Genomic DNA, 21,054 nt, shown 5'->3' on the forward strand with positions numbered 1-21,054 from the left:
TTCCTTCCTTTCTAGTCTTCCAGTAACAAACTCCACTTAGCAGGGCTTGGGAAGTTGCTTTTAAAATAATACATTTTACAGGCCATCATGGCCTAAGGACAGAATAGCCTACTCAAAATACCTCCACTCTTAAAAAAAAAAGTATACTTATTCTTTTTCAAAAACGACCCAAAATATCACCAGTACATTTTATAAAATTAAATTCAAATTTTATTAAGGATTTCAAATTACATGTCAGATTTCTAAAATGGAATAAAACCATTTTGAAACTGGAGAGATGGCATTGATGAACACTGATATCCCTTGAAACTCCAACTTTATTAAAAAAAAAAAATTCCTCTGCAGACCATATTCCCCCCTGATATAACAAGAAACAGTTATCTCTTCACAACAGATAGATCTGTTGTTCTTGGCAATAGCTATTTCCTAAAGGAATGATTTTGCTGCTACTTTTAAGTTCATTAAAAATGGGATTCTATCTTCAGATTAAAATTTTTTAGTTCAGAAAAAGCTGTGTTCAGATGAGCTATGGGTACAAAAAAAAAAAATCAGTGCAGAATGTCTAATTAAAACAAGCAAAATCATTTTGAAAATAAAGAGGAAAAACAGGTGTTTTCATGGCATTTTTTATAAACTACTGCAATTGGTTAAGGATTTCCAGTAGTTAAAATTTCAGGAGGAATGGATAGTACTATACAAATAACAAAATGTGTTTATATTCTAAGACCTTAATACTTAAGCTTTTAAAACAGAAGTTCTATCACCTCTAAAAATGAGCCTAATAATTTTATTAAAACCAGGAATTCTAAGCTTTCCTATAATTACAACCCAATTAGTCCACTCTGTCCAACCTTTAATATTCATCCCCAAAAGTAACAGTATTTAGCCTGAGGTATTTTGAATGTGGCTCTACAGTCCCTAATTTATTTCCCCCCTCTAACAATGGTCTTATTTCCACTTTAGTCCCATGCCATCTATAGTATTTACTACAACATAGTCAAAAATTAAAATAGCTGGAAAAAATCCTAGGACCCCTTGAAACAGCTGCTCATTACCTACTTCTGTTGAAACAGGAGCCACACAAAGATCTGCAAGTGTTGCCTGACTGGATCCAGAATAAAGGGTCTTAAACTTGGTTAACCAGTTTAACTATTCATATCAAGCCTTGGTATAATTAAGATGCTGAATATCACATACTTATGGTACGATAGGTCCAAAGTTTTGAGCTTTTAATGCAACTGAGAAACATTTCATAAAATTTTTAACTTAATATGCCTTAACACATCTGTGAGGTAGTTAAGTCAACAGTACTACCCATTTTAATACACAGTAAAACAAAAGGCAAGGGTAAATAAATGACACACGTTAAGCAATAAGAATTGGAATTAACTGTAGAGGCTTGGGGCCTTCAGTCTAGTTATGACCAAAGGAAATGAAATTTAACCTTTCACTTTTTCTATGAAAACCATTAAATCATTTAAGAATTGTCTTTTTTTTTTAATACTTTCTTATTAGTAGATGTAATAGTACCTCTTCCAAATCTGGCACCCTTTTCTTCAGTAATATGGTAAACTGGGTACATAATTTAAGCTAGGCCTCTGCTTCTACCTGAATTAGTACAAAGTTAAGACATTATCTTTTGAGAACTAAAATTATATGACATTTTTATTTTAGGATGCAAAAACAAAAATGAGCAAACAAACAAAAAACTTGAAATAGGCTTGTCAAATGGTGTAAATTCATCCTTTCCATGGAAGCAGAAGGCAGATCCTACCACAAAGAGAAGATGCTTAATTAATGGAGGTCAAATTTTAAAAGTACAATTGAAATAAAAATAATGAGGCATAACTTCTGAAAATACTAGGTTTTATTCACCTCCCTAAGATAATCAATAACCATACTATTAGTTAATCAGCTTCTCTTATAGTAAATAATGTCACCTGACATACAAAAACCTGTTAATCTAAATTATCAGGTGTAGTCTTACTGGAAATTCTTAACCATATACTTGTCTTGACAAGTTTTGCTTTTCGAACGATGAATTGTCTTAATGCAAGTCATTGTATTACTGTAACAAAGTAATGAAAGGCACAGCTCTTGCAAGCAAACTGAAACCCATTCAACCAGCTGAAAAAATACTTTGGTTCTTCAGGAAAAAACTTAGCAAGACAAAAAAATCGGGTTCATTTCACAGTTCTGTTCATTTTCATAGCTTTAATCTAACAGTTACATGATAAAAATATTCCAAGAAGAACCAAACTATATAGCAACGGACGAACATGCGTGAGAGATTCTGCGCATTCGATGCAGCTGGCAGAAAAACTAGTTAAAATGCTAAGTAGAACAAATTTGGTCTTCAAAATATCAGTTCCTTTCCTTTAAAAAAAACTTCTGAGTCTACCAAGAAAATACAAAAACATAAGGCTGTAAGTAAATAATAGCTGTGTTTAGGCTATTACAGTGCAGGTTATCCTCAGGGCCTCACATCCTGCTTCACTGCTGCTTGCACTCTGCTGGGTTTTGATCCTTCTGTTAAAGGAAAACAACAGTCAATCTATCTTTTTCTATCTGCTTCAGTTAATTTTTCAATAATAATTATTTTAATTATCACATTATCTCACTGTTCTGTCAAAATTTTTGCCGAATTTAAAAAAAGGGATATAGTACTTATAGCAAATTACTCATTCAAATATTACAGTCACAAAAATGCTAGAACAAAGTCCTGATTTTACACTGTAGAATGAATGCCATAAAGTGAAACACATTAAAGTATAATCTTAAAATAGCGAAACAAATTATCTTACGTCATATTACCAACTGTTTCTGCCTTTCAAAAATACTAATTTAATTCATATTTAGCTGTTAAGACCAATTCAGACATGTCAGAATATTTGATTTTTTAACCACCCTCTCTTACCTGATGAATAGTTAAAGCGTCTTCTGGGTATTTTACAGCATAAGCAAGTGAATAAATGCATTAAAGAGAACCTGGAAGTTTCAAGTGAACCCTGGTAACAAACCCAGCATTTTGTAGGAGATCAAGTCCTTTCCTAACCCTGATATGACACCTTCCTATGGACAGGAAGACTAGACTCGGGCATGGAGAAGAGGTGACTGGAGAACCTGAGAGGGCCGCTCCCGTTTCTGTGCACTCCTGCATGCAGAGGATTTAAAACCTGTTCACAAGCGTTCCTCAGGAGAGAAAACATCCTAAACAGCAGCAGCGTAAGTAATTTTGAATGCTTAAAAATGCCCAAGATAAGGCACCATTAAAATAGAATCCTAGGGGTATTTAGGCTGAAACTATGAAAAACCTAAGTTCAGAACCAAAAATAAAAGTTTCTTAGGAAAGGTACATTGAAATTACACGTACTGTTGAAATTTCAGAACCAAAAAAAAAGTTTCTTAGGAAAGGTACATTGAAATTACACGTACTGTTGAAATGCCAGTGAGGAAACATTTATTAAAGACTTTAAGGGCAAAAATAAATTTTATATTCAGAAACATACTTAACCTGCCTTAAATTTAACAGAAAACAGCACTAATTTTGCTCACCTTTGGGTCATAGTCTGGATCATTTTCCTCATCTCCTTCTTCTTCCCCTTCCTATATTAAAGTTCAAAATGCATCCATGAAGTAGGTACACAGTAGGAAGAAATGGCTCATAATGTGGGGAGAATTTAATACAAGTTACTCTATAAGTCAACAGATTTTTCATGATTACAGAGTTTGGTGACAATGCAATTTAATTTGAAAGCTTCTAATATGAAAAATTTCCCAACACAACTTGAGACATCCAGACAGGTTTTATTGAAAAGATTTACTGCAGCCAACGTTGAAAAAGTTTACTGCAGCTTTTGACTTCTTCAAAGAGCTGATAACCCTGCAGCAGAACAGAATTATTTGAAATAAAAAAAGTGTTCTGAGTTTTGCAGTTTATTTATTGAAACCTCATACATACATTGCTTGGATGTAGAATTCTAAAACCATGTTTTTCCAAAAAAAAAAAAACGTTTTTATCCCATATCATGGAATAATGAATATACCAATGGAATACATGAGTCACTCAATTTGCTTCTCAATGTGTTAAACAGAGAATTATTTGCTCATTTGGTAAACATTACCTCATCCGCTTCTTCACCTTCTTCATCATACTAAAAAAGGGAAAAAAGATGACATTTGAATGAAGCTAACATGTGAAAGTAGCATTTACTCAATATCCACCACTGTATACACTAATGTCTAAAAAAAAAAGGAAAAAATACTTTCGTTTGGCAACTGATTAAAACAAGGACAACAGCTACATGAATCACCCAGCTCAGTGCCATGATCTAAATTTAACAACTTAAAAAATAAAGAACACAGGATAATCATGGGTAAAGTGTGAGCAGGTAACTATGACTTGTCTGTAAATAATATTACTTGTCTGTAAAAAAAAGGACCTAAAGCCTATCTGAATGATTGCCACTTAACAAGAAAGATGTCCAAAATATTGGAGACCCACCTAGTTTTACCTTAAATTGTTCCTTTGTATTTCTATGAATAAAAATTCCATGCTTTCTAATGAAGATTTTTATCAGAATTCAAAAATGTCCAACGTTATGATTTGTTTGGTCAAAAACATGTAATGGATTTACAACACTAACCCAACATACTGAAGTTTTACTATTTCAAAGTAGCCTTCCTAATAGTAGGAAAATATAAACTACAATAAACCAAACACAGATTCTAAGAGAATCTGTTTAAAACAATTCAAAGAAGTTACTGAAAAGAATGTAAGTAATGAGCCTAATTTTGAATTATTCTGCCTTGCTTTTTAACAGCTCCATCTATTCATTAAACCTCTCACCAATTCTGACTACCACACCCTCAGCAAAAGATTTCACTGCAGGATTCAGATTCACTCACATCATCATCATCATCTTCAATAGCTTCTCCAGTAAAGTATAACACTGATCTTGGGATTATACGCTCACGTAAAAAGTGACCAATTTCAAAGTCTGCAGCGAGGATAGCTTCAGAATCATCATCCTGTTAAAGAAAAACAGAAGCACAAAATGCAGTAACTTACTAAATTTGGCATATGTGGGACTGCTTGGTTTAAATCATTCATAGAAACTTCACTTCACTTTAAACATTTAAAAGTAGCTCATGTGTGCGTGATCAAATAGTCTTCTACATGTGCCTTAGGGTTACAGGTTTTTAATAAAAAGAAAATGTTAGGAGGTCAGTGTGCCTACTGATCATTGCTTAGTTTCCTCTAGTTTGAAAGTTACAATAGCAACTTTGCTATACGACGGCAATTTTTAATATTATTGAAAACACCGAATGGAATAAAAGGAAGGATCTTAGACTCTTATAAATAAGATTATGTATATGGCACATAATATAGACCAGAGAGGATCACTTCATACTTCCTGAAAGAGACTTATCCAAGCAGCTGGGTAGTGCCAAATGTCACGAAGTCCTACTTGATAAAGACTAAGTCAGTCTCAGATTACTACTTAATGGCAAAAGGCAGCAGAGAAATGCTGCTGACATTATTCACAATTAAAATTATGGATAAGACTAAAGTTCCAATTCTGTGATACTAAACAATGAGTAAATATTCTGTGAAATCCTGAATGTTTATTTTTGATCCATCAATACAATCCCATCTAGTAACAACAACAAAACACCGAAGGATTAGGGGAGAAGACTTTCAAGGAGAAATTCTAATCGCAGACAGAGATGTTCTATCCATAACTACTCAAGACTGTTTTCATCAATACTTGGTAACAGACTTAAGCCAAATTCAAAACATGTCTAGCCTACACTGCATGTACAGATTTCTTTAAGGCTGTTCCTCATTCCAGACTGTATGCCAAGGACATTTCAGCTATATGATCAACATATATAAAATAACCACATTTCTACTGGAGTAATAACCACAGAAAAGAAATCTAAGCAGAATGTGGTTAGTGTTTTCTAAACAGTATAAATGACTTAAAACACTCTATTTTCAATAAGGAAGAAAACTTAATAGTTTGAAAACTTGAATCCCTCACATCAGTATTTGCAAGTCTCAAAAGAAAAGAAAATCTTTAGTCTCCCGCCATTTCTCAGTGGAAGCAGCAAAAGCATTTTCAATGGAGTAATTTTTCAGACGTGTAAAGGTCCTCTTTTCTGCATTACAAGCCTCAGTACAAAATACTAGTGGCCACTTCCCCACTCCTCACATTTGAGAACCAATCTTTTAATTTTATATATAGTAAACAATTCAACAAATAAACAATTCAGCTTACCAGATCTCCACTCTCAGGAACTGCAAAATTGAGAAAAGAAATCCAAATGAGTAAAACTTAAACAGAGCTCATAAGAAAACAACCATAAATACTCAAAGCAAAACACTATTTACCTTCAGGAGGGGCAAAAAAATTAAAGAAAGAGTCATTAGAAACTGTTTTGGTCACAGTACGAACTGTCCCACGTCCCTTGTGTTTCTGCTTCTTCTTAATCGTTTTCAAAGTGACATTCTTCCCTTTTTTCCAATCTATCTGGCACCTTCCAAAACAAAGAGAAAAGAATGTCTATCACAATGCATTTATACTTTCAATTGCTGGAAAGCTGACATTTTTCTAAGTAAATGTTTTATTTTCCAATTTTAGAGGGGAAATTTGTGCTGCTTTCTGTAGCAGTATAGACAGAAAATTTTTATTTCTCAACAAAAATTTTCAATGTATTTATAATTACCACAAACTCACAATATAATACATTTAAATGTGTACTCCTTTGGAAAAATATCTATTATGGTCCATGGAGAATCCTGCACAAATGGTTAAGCTCTTCTCAGAAAACATTTTACTGAAATATTTGGAGATAAACTAGGTATGTATGTGTGTACCTAGCGGACAGACTAGAAAATAATAAATATCACAAATCATAAGTTAAACAAAAACAGATGTAGCACTCTATTAAAGTAGTAAAATGAAACTTACCCTGTACAACCCATAATTTCTGGTCCATCAAAAGAAAAGGGATCAGAATCATCTGGTTCTGATCTCATCCTATATGTCTTTGTCAACACTTCATTTGTGAAATATTCATTGGGTTCAAAGTGAAATTCTAAGACAAAACTCTTAAAAAAAAAAGCAACATTAAATTAAATTTTTACATGATAAAATTTCAATGCTTTAGTAAATAAAGCTTAATGTATGATTTCTATAAACATAAAATTTTAAGTGACAAAGTCCTATTCTGGGAAAGTCATGTAAATCCCAAATTACCTTAAAAGCAATATATGGCACCAAATAAACTGAGCAAAACTTAGTTCAGCTTATACTGTTTAGTAACATGTTTATGAAATAGGTTAGGTAAAGCTGAACAATCTCTCCTTTCTTCCCTCCATCTCCCCAGAGAGGACTTTCAATCTTAGACTGACAGAGAAAAGGCCCAACCTTAGCAGATGTAATACAAGAACCTACAGCCCACAGAACCTTTGCCCATGCTTTCCATAAACCTGATGGTTTCAGGGAAAAGCTGTTGGCCGATCTTCCATAATGAAGAAGTAAGGACGCTCTAACACCTTCTGTTCTATTTACTTTTCAGACACATGTTTTTTTAATACAGAATAAGCACTTCCTTATTCATGTTACTTTGCTGTTATTTTTAATACATCTTAAATTCAGTATCAAAAATGGATGATTTTTACAATCAGAGGAAAAGGAATAAATACAGCATCACAACTATCAACATGCGAACTGTAATTCTGACTAACAATTGAAAGTACCAAATATCATTTTCAACTTCTTTTCACTCCCTTGTCTAATTGTTGAACGTCACCTTTCTTTAGAAAGTTCCAGTGATCTACTATGTAAACATCTAATGCTACAAAACTGGAAATATTTCAAGATTCTTTTACCATAGGTTGACCAGCATCTGAGAACTTCACTTTAATATCTTTCAAGTGCTTCAGAATAGGCTCATCATGTTCCTTTAAATTAAAAAAAAAAAAAAAAAAGATCAAAACGAGTATCTAAATGGCATTTTAAGACTAGTGTTCTTCTATTGGAAGATATGCATTTAACGAACTGAGACATTTTATTGAAGTTTTATGTATAATTTTGAACCTTAAGATTCACTCTCCAGGTTATGCCTTATATGAAGCTAGTTTAAAAATGTTTCCTGATCATAATTGCTACCATTTCCAGCTGGTTCTTGTTCCTTTCCTACTTCGCTAAAAAACAGAAATGCAATAAGCTGTCATTGTTTTGAGATAATTTCTTTTTCTTGACATTAACTTCCAACAATCACAACATGAGATAACAAGTAATAATGCAGATGAAAGTGGCCCAAGAAATGATTCAGATTAGGAGAGGCAAAGTTTCCCAAAGAAAAGGACAATTATTAAAATAGGTAAGTAAAGAACCTGCTTATCAATGCAGGAGACACAAGAAGACTAAGGTTCAAGCCCTGGATCGGGAAGAATTCCCTGGAGCTGGGAAAGGTAATCCGCTCCAGTATTCTTGCCTGGAAAATTCCATGGACAGAGGAACCTGGCGGGCTATGGGGTCCCAAAGACTCAAATATAACTGGGCATGCATCCACCCACACACACACACGTATGTTTACAGTGTTCTTTGACAATGCAAATATTCCTTGGAATAGCTTCAGACTGAAAAAGGTCTCTCTGGTCAGACAATCAAAACAACCCACCATAACCTCCATACTCTGCCATCTAAAACCAAAAGGCACAGGGCTATGTGAGAATTACAGTGAAATGACCAATTATGTAAGAAACTGTTTCATTATTTAATTTTTGGAAATGAATTATAATTTATTCAATTATATTAATCAAAGCTGCAATTCCCCTTCTGCCAACAACAGCTCTTTCAAAAGAAAGCCATCATGGGAATTCCCTTGCAGGCCAGTGGTTAGGTTTCTGTGCTTCCACTGTCAAGGGCCCAGGTTTGATCCCTCATCGGGGAACTAAGATTCCCATAAGCCTTGGAGCCTCTTTTCCCCTCAAAGGCAATCATTCTATAAAAGTCAACAATACAGAGACCAGCCATCACAGTCATTTAAATTCCACAAGTTTACTCTTTGAGGTAAACTGGTGTTTTATGGATAAAATTACCTGAACCATATCACTGAGCAAGTCAACATTCTTAAAAACGGTCAGCCAAAACTCAGGAATTCCCTTGGGATCTTCTTTTTCTTCATCCTTTTTCTCATCTTCAATCTTGGCCTTTTCTTTTAGCTCCTCCTTAATAAAAGACAGCATTAATGAATGCTGGATACCTAGATTAGACATCTTGATAAAATGTTTTACATTCAGGACCCAACAAACCTTCAACTAATTCTAACATTCAGCCAAAGAAACTCTAGTCTAATTGTGTAAACACTGCTGTTACCCACAGCAAACCTTTACTTCTATAAATATTTACTATACCATATTCCTCCCAAAAGAAAGCTACTAGGCTGACCCATGAGATGTAGAGAAAAAAATTTTAGCTTCATGGAAAAAAAAAAAAAGACTTGAGCATAGTAAAAAGCAAAAAAACATAAACCTCGTTTACTGCCTCACTCACTGGTTTTCTAAATTAAAATATATTCTCTTAATCAAGCTTAAAATATGAACACTGGAGAAATGCAATCACGTAACAGGGCACTGGATCTATGTCACAGTTCTGCCATGTATAAAGGTGGACAGGTCACTTAGAAGCCTTCACCTCCACTCAAAAAACAGGAACAATCCTTTCGTATGTCATAAGGAAGTTCAAAGTAAAAGTTTATATAAATCTATAAACTTTAAGTACTATAAAAATACAAGGAAAAAGTAAATTTGGGTATAGACAGTGCCAGGCTAACAGTGGCTCATCTGCACTCATATCCATCTCACAATAAAAGAGATATTCCCGAAGTATAAAAACACACTAAAGATAATACCAACCGAAATTTCATCTTCCTCATCTGGTTTCCATTCACATTCTTCTTCTGTAGGTTCATAAATGGCATTAATGATCTCAAATCGCTGAAACAATTAAAAAAAAAACAAATTGCATAAAACTCTGGCATCCAAGCTAAAAACTGTCTCTCATTAACACTCATAGATTTAATGACTTCATACCACAAGCTGAATTGTTATTACTGATAGTTTCCCCAAATATCTTTAATAACCATTTTGCTAAGAGGTCAAACAAAAGTTTGTTTATATTTTCAAAGCTTTATTATTATCTACTTGAACTTTAGATAAAAAGTATTAGAAAGCATTACCTTATCAAACAGAGGCTGATAAAGAACAGCATACTTTCTTTCAAGATCATGAACTTCCTCATAGAATTTGGCTTCTATCTGTGCACATTTAACTTGAAGGTTTTTGAGAGCATTCACTCGTCTTTTAACTACCCTAGGCAAGCTGAAAGGTTAGAAAATACCAGTTATACAGCATCACAGTAAAACACAAGTCACTTTTGTCATATTGAAACTGAAGCATAAAAGTTAGTGAATGACGTTCATAGTTAGCAACATGCATGCGCATTCATGTCCAATTCTTTGCAACCCCATGGACTGCAGCCTGCCAGGCTCCTCTGCCCGCGGGACGGACTCTCCTGGCAAAAATACTGGAATGGGTTGTCATTTCCTCCTCTGGGGATCTTCCCAGCTCAGGGATCGAACCCAGGTCTCCTGAATGGGCAGGCAAATTCTTTACCACCAAGCCACCTGGGAAGCCTTTAGTGAATGACAGGTTTCCTCTTTGAAGCAAAAGGTACATTCAAATACAGACCTCATGACCATTAAGCATTTCAAAAGAGCAAATTTAACCAGGTAGCAAATTTAAACTGATAAGAAAATGTAAATTGTATCACAAATCCTAAATCTTTCATTGTAATCAAACCTTAGCACTGAGCTTGTCAGTGCTGGTATCTCAGGTGTGAAACAGTCTATCTCATACAGTTAAAAAGTCATGAACTGACTATCCTGATAGCCTGAATTATTTTTTTTAAATATGAACAACTGAGGGAATTCCCTGGCAGTCCAGTGGTTAGGACTCTGAGCTTCCACTGCAGGGGACACAGGTTCGATCCCTGGTCAGGGAACTAAGATGCCACAAGGCATGCCAAAATCACTGAATAAACACAAATAAAATATGTACAGCTGACCCTTGAACACAGGTTTGAATCACTTATATGCAGACATTTTTCAATAGTAAATACTACAGTACTATACAGTGTGTGGCTGGTTACAAAGGGCCACTCCTTATGTACTGTTATACACTATGTATAAAGTTACAGACTGATTAGTTCCTTATTCAAGGGTCAACCGCATCTCTCTCCTGTGTCTATTATTATTAGGGGAAAGGAGGGGACCATATCTCTTTCTGGAAAAAGAACAGTATCCTACAGCATTATTTTTTTTCTAGTCTCAATATTTAATTTGGAATTTGAGATTACATTAAGTAAGTACATAGTATTTTATGAAGAGGGGAGGAGGATTTTTAAAATAACAGCTTTCCTGAAGTATAATTGATATGATCCACTATGGGACATTTTTTTTTCTTAAACAATACACACACCTAGTTTATGCGCCCCTCAAAAAATTACTAAACTTACAAATCCCTCTAACACCCAAAAAACATTCACTCAGGCAGTTTGTACAACCTGTGCAAAATCCAGATTAGATTTTCCTGCCATAACGAATGGACCTAGAGATTGACATACTGGGTGAAGTAAGTCAAACAGAAGAGGAAATATCGTATGACATCCCTTATAGTCGAATCTAAAAAGAAATGCTACATATGAACTTATGTACAGAACAGACTCACAGAGAATGAACTTATGGTTGTCAGGGAGGAAGGAAAATATGAGGGGAAAGGACAGTTAGCAAGTTTGGGATCAACACGTACATACAGCTAGATTTAAAATGGATAGCCAACAAGGATCTACTCTGTTATCACAGGGAACTCTGTTCAATGTTATGTGGAGCCTGGATGAGAGGAGAAATTGGGAGAGAATGGATACATGTGTATGTATGGCTGAGTCCCTTGGCTGTCAACCTGACAGTGTCACAGCACAATCAACAATTCTCCAATAAAAAACTCAAAAGCTAAAAAAAAATTTCCTGCCATAGACATATTGTTGTAATCAAATTAATTCTCTTATTTAGCCACTTAAGGTAAGTAAAACAAACAAAAAACAAAAACCTGAAGTATCAAGTTTTACTTCTTACAATTGAAAGTAAAATGTTCTGTCAAGACGGTCAAAGAACTTGGTCACCTAGCTTTACCCTCAACTTCACATGTCCAAAAAAACACCAACCAACCCAAGAAACTTTATGGAAACAAGAAGGCTCCATGGCTCTATCTCTCTCTGATAAACACACACACACATGCACGCGCACACACACAACGTGAGCAAACTGAGACACTCACACACACACACACCACTCCCCCCCCCCAAGACCAAACTCTGAGTAAGACCGCAGGCTGCCTTTAACTAGTACAGACAGGGTGAGCGGGCTGCAACTTCAAAGGCAGGGATGGGTGGTGGTGATAACCAGAGTACGAAACGGTGAGGTCAAGTTGGAAGAAAGCTTTTGTGCAGAAAAGCTTTTAAGTTCTACATCTGCTTTCAACACTCATTGCCTGTCCCCTTCACCCTTCACAGAGCCCAGTTCTTAGGATAACACAAAGAGCTGACCAAAGCTGGACGGGCACAGAGCCGGAAGCACTCACTCTTGCCCCTACTCCAGTCCAGGAGCAACGATTACAACCAAAGCAGACTGCTTCCTCCCAAGAAAACTGTCTGCAATTGCCAGCCCACAAGTCTGAGGTGACGGGAGCTCTCCTCAGGCTCATCCTGGCCCCCTCTCTCTAAACCCCATGAGGCTGAGGTGACAGGAGCTCTCCTCAGGCTCATCCTGCCCCCCCACCTCTAAACCCCATGAGGCCGAGGTGACGGGAGCTCTCCTCAGGCCCATCCTGCCCCTCTCTCTCTAAACCCCATGAGGCTGAGGTGACGGGAACTCCCCTCAGGCTTACCCTGCCCCCCCCCACCCCGCCAGGAGACTGAGGTGACAGGCGCTCTCCTCAGGCTCATTCTGCACCCCACCCCCCAAACCCCATGAGGCTGAGGTAACGGGAACTCTCCTCAGGCTCATCCTGACCCCTCTCTCTTTAAACCCCCCATGAGACTGAGGTGACGGGAACTCCCCTCAGGCTCACCCTGCCCCGCCCCCCCTCAACCCCAGGAGACTGAGGTGACGGGAGCTCTCCTCAGGCTCATCCTGCCCCCTCTCTCTCTAAACTCCATGAGGCTGAGGTGACAGCTCTCCTCAGGTTCATCCTGCCCTCTCTCTAAACCCCATGAGACTGAGGTGACTGGGCTCTCCTCAGGTTCATCCTCGCCCCTCTCTCTAAACCCCATGAGACTGTCAAAACTGAAGTCTAACTGCCATCCCTCCCTTAATACTCACAGGAGTAACTGATATCGCCCAGTAAGCCACAGAAACAGAATAACTAGACGGTTCCAGAGTACTACGAAAGAATGAAATATTTAGCATCTGAAGCATTATTAGACAGATGAAGGATTTAAACAAGAATGTAAATATATATTTAAAGGGATGAAGGAGGATAGATACTATGAAACAAGACCAAGAACTCTAAAACAAGGTGGGAATACTAAGTATTAGAAATACAGTAACTAAAACAACGAACAAATAAGATAAACAACAGAGGTTCAACTGAAGAAAAAAAAATCCATGAGGTTTAAAAGCTCTCAGACAGGCAGTGGTAAGGACAAAAAAGCTGTAAGATATGAAGACATGGATGATAAATTTTAACAACAGCTGAAAAAGAGAAGGAAGGTGGATTATCTGAAGCAATGAGTATAATAAATTTCTCAGAGTGAAAGAAATATGAAAAACCTTACTCAAAGCACTGAGACGTTACTGAGACGTATAACTATCAAAGACAAAAGGAAATTCTAAAGGTGTTAATGAAAAAAGCAAATAACCTATAAAGGAAAAGGAATCAAAGTGACATCAAGCTTCAAAGGAAACACAAGAATATACAATGATGAAGAAAAAAAATGAAGTTAAATCTTTAAGATATTTAAGACTTTGAACCTAAAATTTTCAGATATGAAGACCAAGTAAAATTTCAGATATGAAGGTAAAATAAAAATTGCCTATGAAGCTTCCAGAAATATGCCACACTCGTATTCATTAAAAATAATTTTGAGGAAGTAAAAAAAAAATCCAGATGTCACATAAGGTATGGGTGAATTAAAAATTGGTAAAATTTACTGTTGCCTAGAAGGAAAAAAAACAGAAGCCCACAGGAAGTACATTATCGGTGAATTTAAGAGACCAATAAAGGTAAATAAAGCTATTAGTTTAAAAGCTATTTTACTATAATAAGAGAGAGGTAAATTAAGTGAAGGAAGATTTTTTACACATCTATCCCCAAAACTGATAAAGCAATTACTCAATAAGAATCTGAACAGTACAACTAATATGCCTAAGCTATTGACTTTGGCATATAGATCTCCACTTAACATACCCGTAACATTTATAAAAAGTTTTATAGCTGTTGAAGGTTTTTTGAACTAAACATGCAATCAAGAAATTGGAAAGAGGAATAGAGCAAACCCAAATAAGGAAATAACATTAAAGGCAAGGGGGGGGAAAGCAGCAATAACAAAAATACATGAAAATGGAAAATCAAAGGCTGTTCTTAAAACATCAAGATTGAGACAACTGACAAAACTAATGAAAATACAGGGTACAGAATATGGAGGGGCAATTAGGTTTTCTAAAAGTATGAACTAGATACTAATAAATTTGACACCTAGATAAAATGCATATTTTTAGAAAATAAAACTCCACAATTGACAAGAGAAATTGAAGACATTAGTTTACCAGCACACGTAAGCTCTTTTCACTAGTGAATAAGGTAACTACCTATAAGTAACTACCTACCCTAAGTAACTACCCAACTCATATTTCCAAAAGTATATCTTTAATATAATTAGTAAATTAAAAGAAAAGGTCAAAAGATCATCAGAATCTATAAACGACAAAAAGACCATTAAAAAAAATCACCAATAGACACCAAATTAGTGAAGAGATTATATATTCAATTCTGGTAAAGATTAGAATGCTCATTTTGATGCTAATGCTTAACACAATATTGAAAGTCCTGGCCAATGTTATCAAGAAAGAAAAATTACCATGAAGTGTGATATAATGTGGAAGATGAGAATTAAAACTGCCATTGTTTACAGATGAGACTTTGGGGCTATGGGAAAAATAAAACAAATTACTATACAACAACAACAGCAAGGTTTCTGGATACAAAATCAACTTTAATACTAATCAACAGCACTCCTTTATCATGAACAACTCAAATGGCAGCCCACTCCAGAATTCTTGTGACCAGCCTGAGGGACTACAGTGCATGGGGTCATGAAAGAGTTGGCTATGACTCAGCAACTAAGCACAGTACATATACATATACACTGAATAACAAAACTAAGAGTCAGAAAAAAAAAAGTCAAACAGAAAATACAGTAAAAAATAAAGTAACAGTCACAATAACAATACAAATTAACTAAGAACACTTTGTAATAAAATACGGAATATGATCTGAATAAATACAAGGACATGGATGAGACAATTTAATACCAAAAAGATAGTGGAATTCCTATCAAAATTTTAGTTGCTTTATTGTGGGGGTTCTGTTTGTTTTTTAAGAAAACCCTAATAAACTCACCCTCAACCATACATGGGATAACGGGCTACAGACGGTTAAGATTAATCTTAAGAGTGTGTTCCATGATGAGTGAGAGATGGTAGGAGAAAGCAACTCACTGTCAGATATGAAGACATACTCTATAGCCCTAGTCAGTAAGTGGGACAATGGCAAAAGAACAGGCAAAGAAACAACGAGGAGTGCTGCTGAGGGATAAGAAGCGAGCGCTCAGAGACAAAGGCGTTTATAAGAATCTGATACGTAATAAAGGTGGTTAACAGAAATGAATGGGGAAAAAGGAACCGTGGAGTGAAGCGTTATAAAAACTTACTAAGAAATAGAAAGGTGATCTCCAGAAGGATTCATGGTCTAAAGGTAAAAGATAAAACTAATCAAGTCAATAAGAAATGTAGGAGCAAGGAAAAGACATCTTCAAAAGAACAAGACATAGGTTAAAAATTTAATGAACATAAAAATTAGGGATTTAATGGAGGAAACCATGGACAAAATTAATAGAAAGGACACAAAAAATTAGTTACGAAGTCTAAAACTGAGAAAGGATTAAAATCTAGAACACATAAGAACTCCTACAAAACAAAAAAGACAGTAAACCCCCAAAAGTGAATGGGCCAAAGGGTACATACAAATGAGCAACCTAAAAGGCTCACTCCCAATTATCATGCAAAGAAAGTCAATTCATTAAAAATCAGAAAATACAAACAAAACAAAAGGAGCCTGCATCTCTTAGGCTGGTAAAGACAAAAACTATAAGGCTGAATGATGCCAACTGCTGGCAAGGACACAAGGCTAAATCAACCTTCACATATCCTGGAAGTACCGAAGGCTTGCATATCCCATAACTATAAACCCCACCGGGAAGTACATACTCCAGAGAAACTCTCACACAGCCCCTTAAGAGGACAGGCACCAGAATGACCATCACAATGGAATTTGTGTTGATGGAGCTTGGAGACAATCCAGATGGCCGTCAAAGAAAAAGCATACAGTGAAGCATGGTGGACGCACATCACAGAGAGCAAGGGAACACAGAGAAACTACTGACTAGAGATACATACAGACAACAATGTGGGCAGATCTTAAAATCAAAGTTGTGTGAAAAAGCAGAATAAGATATTTGGGTTATTACTAATGACTTTTATCACCAATGAAATAAATAAGAAATCTGTATTTCTTCTAATTCTCTGCATGTCTAACAAATCTCTAAACAAATCTCAGGGATGATTTAAGATTCATATACTTCCTATGGAGATGAACCAAAATAAACTTTAAAAGACCAACTCTAAATTGGTACTTAGCAAAATTTTAAACCCCTAATAATCCTATGATGAACATTCGCTTTTCCACTGTGACATACATTAAGTCCCAGATGACCTTAAAAATATTCACCTGCAACGCTGATTATAGAAAGACAGACTATGAAAAAGAAGAACGTGTACCTTTCAATGTATCCTGTTGGTGTTTCTACCAGACCATCAAGTCTTTCTTGAAGGGCTGCAAGAATCTGAGGATTTTGCATCATCTGAACAGTCAGCTGACGCGCTTTAAAAAAAAAAAAAAAAAAAGGGCATCGAAAGAAGGATTTTATGAAAATGTATTATGCTATTTTTATTAGGGCAATCTAATCATGAACCTTTCCTGACTAGCCCATAAATCGCTGGTATAAGTACAGACGAATAGCAAGCTAAGGAAAATTCACTCTAGGAAAACCTAGCGTATAGATAAAGTTCAGGTTCCTAAAGATGTCTAAGGCACACCACTTCTTAAGGCCACTGCCACAACTATTATGAACACTATCCTTTATCTTCCTATGTGTTTTACCCACCTTGTATTTTGAACCCACCTTGTATTTTGAGAAGTTCAAAGATTCATCCCGATGCCTATCTGTACCCTTTGAAGTCAGACAACACATAAGAAAACTGCAAAAATAGCAACACTTTCAAGCCTGGGAGAAAGACGGTCAAATGAATGACCTGAATGATTCTTTGAGCTTGTGCAATGTGTTATGTGCATCTGAACAAAGTTAACAGTGACAGTCAAAGGCTGTAACTAAAGCCAAACAAAATTTGGTTATTAACGGCCTCTCAAAATTATACTCTATCCAAAAATAAGCTAGATTTGTGCAAAACAAACTATCCTGCTATCTTATCTGCTCTGTCAATACAGACTTTATCAAAAAATTGCATTAATTTCCCAGTTTATGTCTTTAAAGATCAATTTATTTCTAATAGTAATTTGATTCTTGGATGACATACAGTTGTGATAACCAACATACTTTTAGAAGTACCAATACTGGCCATAATGATACAGTCCTGTATCATTAGTTCAGTAGTCTTTTCACAATAAACCTCATTCTGGCCTAAAAACCAAAGTCAAGTCATCTGGTACCTTGATATTCTTGGCCCCTTTAAGCAGTGTAATTTCCCACTAACCATTATTGCCCCTTTTAAAAATAAACTGCTAAAGAAAATGCTGAGTGACTTTTGTCTACGTTTAATAAATGTTCTTTTTTTGGTTGGTTAGAATGGATTAAAAAAAGACAGACATACATAGCACATATTTCCTACATGTTAAACATTTTCAAGTCCAGGCTAATGTTTAGAAGCACCACTACCAACAACTCCTACCACTACCTAAGACACTTGTAAATCCAGATAAAACTCATAGGGAAATGCTTGTCAAGACATGATGTCAAACCAGCAGCAGAGGGCACAGGGACCGCTGATGGGTCACCAGACCCACATCTACCTCCCTTACTCCACCTCCATCTCCCTTTCTATTTCTCCCTCCCCATTCCAAACATACATTCACACGAAAAACTGCTGCTGTGGGTGTGGCTAGTCAGAAAAGTGGACAGGTATTCAAAAAGAGAATGCTGTTTATTACTGTCCTCCAGAAGACGTGAGCCAGCAATCACTGGCTCCTGAAGTAATTTAAAATAATACCTTTGATTTTTGTTTCTTCACCAGTTTCTTCTTCTTCTACTTCTTCAACATCATCCAAATCTTGATCAAGTTCAGACTGTTCTTTGCTACAATATTATAGTATCACACCAAGGTTCAAATGTACCAATTACCCAAAAAACAAAAAAAAATTATAGAAAACTTCAATTCATTTTCTAGGTTAATATGCCTCTTTCAAAAATACGAAATAGCAAATCTAAAAGATAATTCAGTTTTCCAACTTCATATGTAAATAAGTACAAATTGGAAGTACTTAAATTTTCATTTAAAAGCTTTTCAAATATAAAGTTTATACTTTAAGCTAAAAATATGGTTTGATGGGTTGTGATTCAGAGACTATAACATCAGAAAGTATGTGCTTCCAACTCAATATCTACTGATTTCACTCTCCCTACTTGATTTTATATGCGATGATAATACATCAATCTAACAAGTCTACATATTCCAGCCTACCTTTCAGCTAGATATGGCTATATAACCAAATTCTGGCAGTGAGATAAAAAGGAGAAGCAATGCAGAATTTTACCATCCTCCTGAATAGGATGGCCAACAGCTGGAGGCTTTTTTGGTATTGCTCTCTCCCTGCAACAGGGATATGATGGCTAGTTCCAGCAGCCATGCAGGGCCACGAGGCATCCTGGAGAAGTCTCCAGCTAAGAATAAATAAAGGAGTCTGGGAAAACAGAAGGCTCCTGAATCTCTCTTAGCTGTAGAAACACCACATAAGCCTGTACCTATCTTTGGACTTTCCTTTTTCTTTACTCCACAGTGGAGATGGGGAAGGACAGTAAAAGTTAAGGGGAAGACCTGAGTCTACTTCATGCTCAGAGTAAAACTAGGAGAAAGTAACAATATCCTTCCAATCTCATCTTAAAAATCTAGTTTTTGAACATGATATTACAATCAGTGTTAAAACAGGGATATCTAAGTCAATATAAAGACCATCATACAATTCCTTATGTAATTCTATAATTCTACATTTTAGTATTTGGTTTAGAAAATTAGGTGCTTTCATATCTTGAAAAAGCATTTGAAAACTTAATTTTCATATAGGAACAAATACCACCTAATTTTCATAGAGTAACAACTACTGAAAAGGTCCACTGTATTCTATAGAAATTTGTTTCTGTCAACTAAGGGGGGGAAAAAGCAGTCTTCCCATCAGAAGCAACACAGATTATTTTGGGAGTATCTTTTATTATAAAATTAACCATATTTAGAGCTAAGGTCACTAACTAAAGATAATATGGAACAGTTCTTCCCCCAGGTGTCATCTCATTCAATCACTTATTGAACATCTAAACCTTAAAGCTTTAAAACAAGAGGCCACAAACTGCCATATGGCAAAATTCAGCCCATTTCAGCCCATAATGTGGAACACAGCCACATTATTTACTGGCTATGGTTTCTTTCGTACAGCAGAACTTCCCTGGTGGCACTATAACAGAGCTGAATAGCTGTAACACAGACCACATGGCCCAAAATGCCAAAAATATTTATGATCAGATCCTTTACAGAGTCTGCTGACTCCTGCTTTGAAGAGCAAGGATCCTCTCTCCTCCTACCCTGCTAAGAGCTCACAGGCATCCACAGTAAATAATGGAGTGGGAAGGGGTAGGGTAGAATCAAGCTATCACAACCAATGTATTTCTTTTTTCATTAAAACAAAATGAAGGCTAGATGGCAGACTGCACATACTCATCTGATCTTAATCCTTCTAAAATCTCCACTAAGATTATGAGATAGAAGTTTTAAAACAAATACTGAAGGACAGGGAAATAAGAGCCAACAAATTCACTGAGAACTGAAATCTAAGTCCGTAGTGGTAGAGCTGAGAACCAGCCTAAAGTGTCTTTAAAAATATACAACTAGAACTAGGGCTTGGTGGTGAAGGTGAGTAAAATAGGGAGGATAAGCAAAAACTGATAAAACAGTTAAATCTTAGGATGCTCGCTCTCTCTAGCAGAATAGGTTCTGCTTTGGAAAGGGAACTGAGAGCTCCGACTAGAGGACCACAGAGAGCATACTAGAATCCCAAATACAGACATTCTTCCCTAGCTGCCCTCTCCCAAGTTAGCCCCCTAAACACTCTTCACTGGCCATGTGACCAGCCCAGGAAAAAAGTATCATTCTAACACTGGGGATTCTCACAACAAATACCCACCCTAATGGGTATTAAATTGATTAAATACCAAATTGGTAAGTCCTTCCCTCCCCAACACTCAAACTCTCCAATTAACTTTAAAAAAAAAAAATCCTTCAACTATGCATTCCCCCCACCCAAACCTTAATGAGCAAACAAGTATTACTTCCTATCTGAGGAAAGCCTCCTACACTGAGACC

General features: G+C 36.0%; 1 protein-coding gene across 4 annotated transcripts in view; it reads right to left on the minus strand.

The window, feature by feature from the left end:
• Positions 1-250: 250 nt before the first annotated feature.
• Positions 251-21,054, minus strand: part of NAP1L1 (nucleosome assembly protein 1 like 1) — a 37,809-nt gene continuing 17,005 nt past the window's right edge. The window contains exons 3-16 of one of the 4 annotated variants that reach the window (XM_068971998.1): positions 18,694-18,779; positions 17,188-17,290; positions 10,255-10,396; positions 9,932-10,012; positions 9,116-9,244; positions 7,901-7,972; positions 6,978-7,117; positions 6,398-6,543; positions 6,285-6,304; positions 4,909-5,031; positions 4,125-4,154; positions 3,556-3,606; positions 2,460-2,529; positions 251-1,770 (exon numbers count right to left, since the gene is read on the minus strand). In XM_068971998.1, coding sequence (XP_068828099.1) covers positions 2,494-2,529; positions 3,556-3,606; positions 4,125-4,154; positions 4,909-5,031; positions 6,285-6,304; positions 6,398-6,543; positions 6,978-7,117; positions 7,901-7,972; positions 9,116-9,244; positions 9,932-10,012; positions 10,255-10,396; positions 17,188-17,290; positions 18,694-18,779 — 1,159 coding nt within the window. In that variant the 3' untranslated portion in view covers positions 251-1,770; positions 2,460-2,493. The other 3 variants (XM_068971997.1, XM_068971999.1, XM_068972000.1) reach the window with 3 other exon arrangements.

This window comes from Capricornis sumatraensis, chromosome 4 (assembly GCF_032405125.1).
Source record: "Capricornis sumatraensis isolate serow.1 chromosome 4, serow.2, whole genome shotgun sequence".
Classification (NCBI taxonomy): Eukaryota; Metazoa; Chordata; class Mammalia; order Artiodactyla; family Bovidae; genus Capricornis; species Capricornis sumatraensis.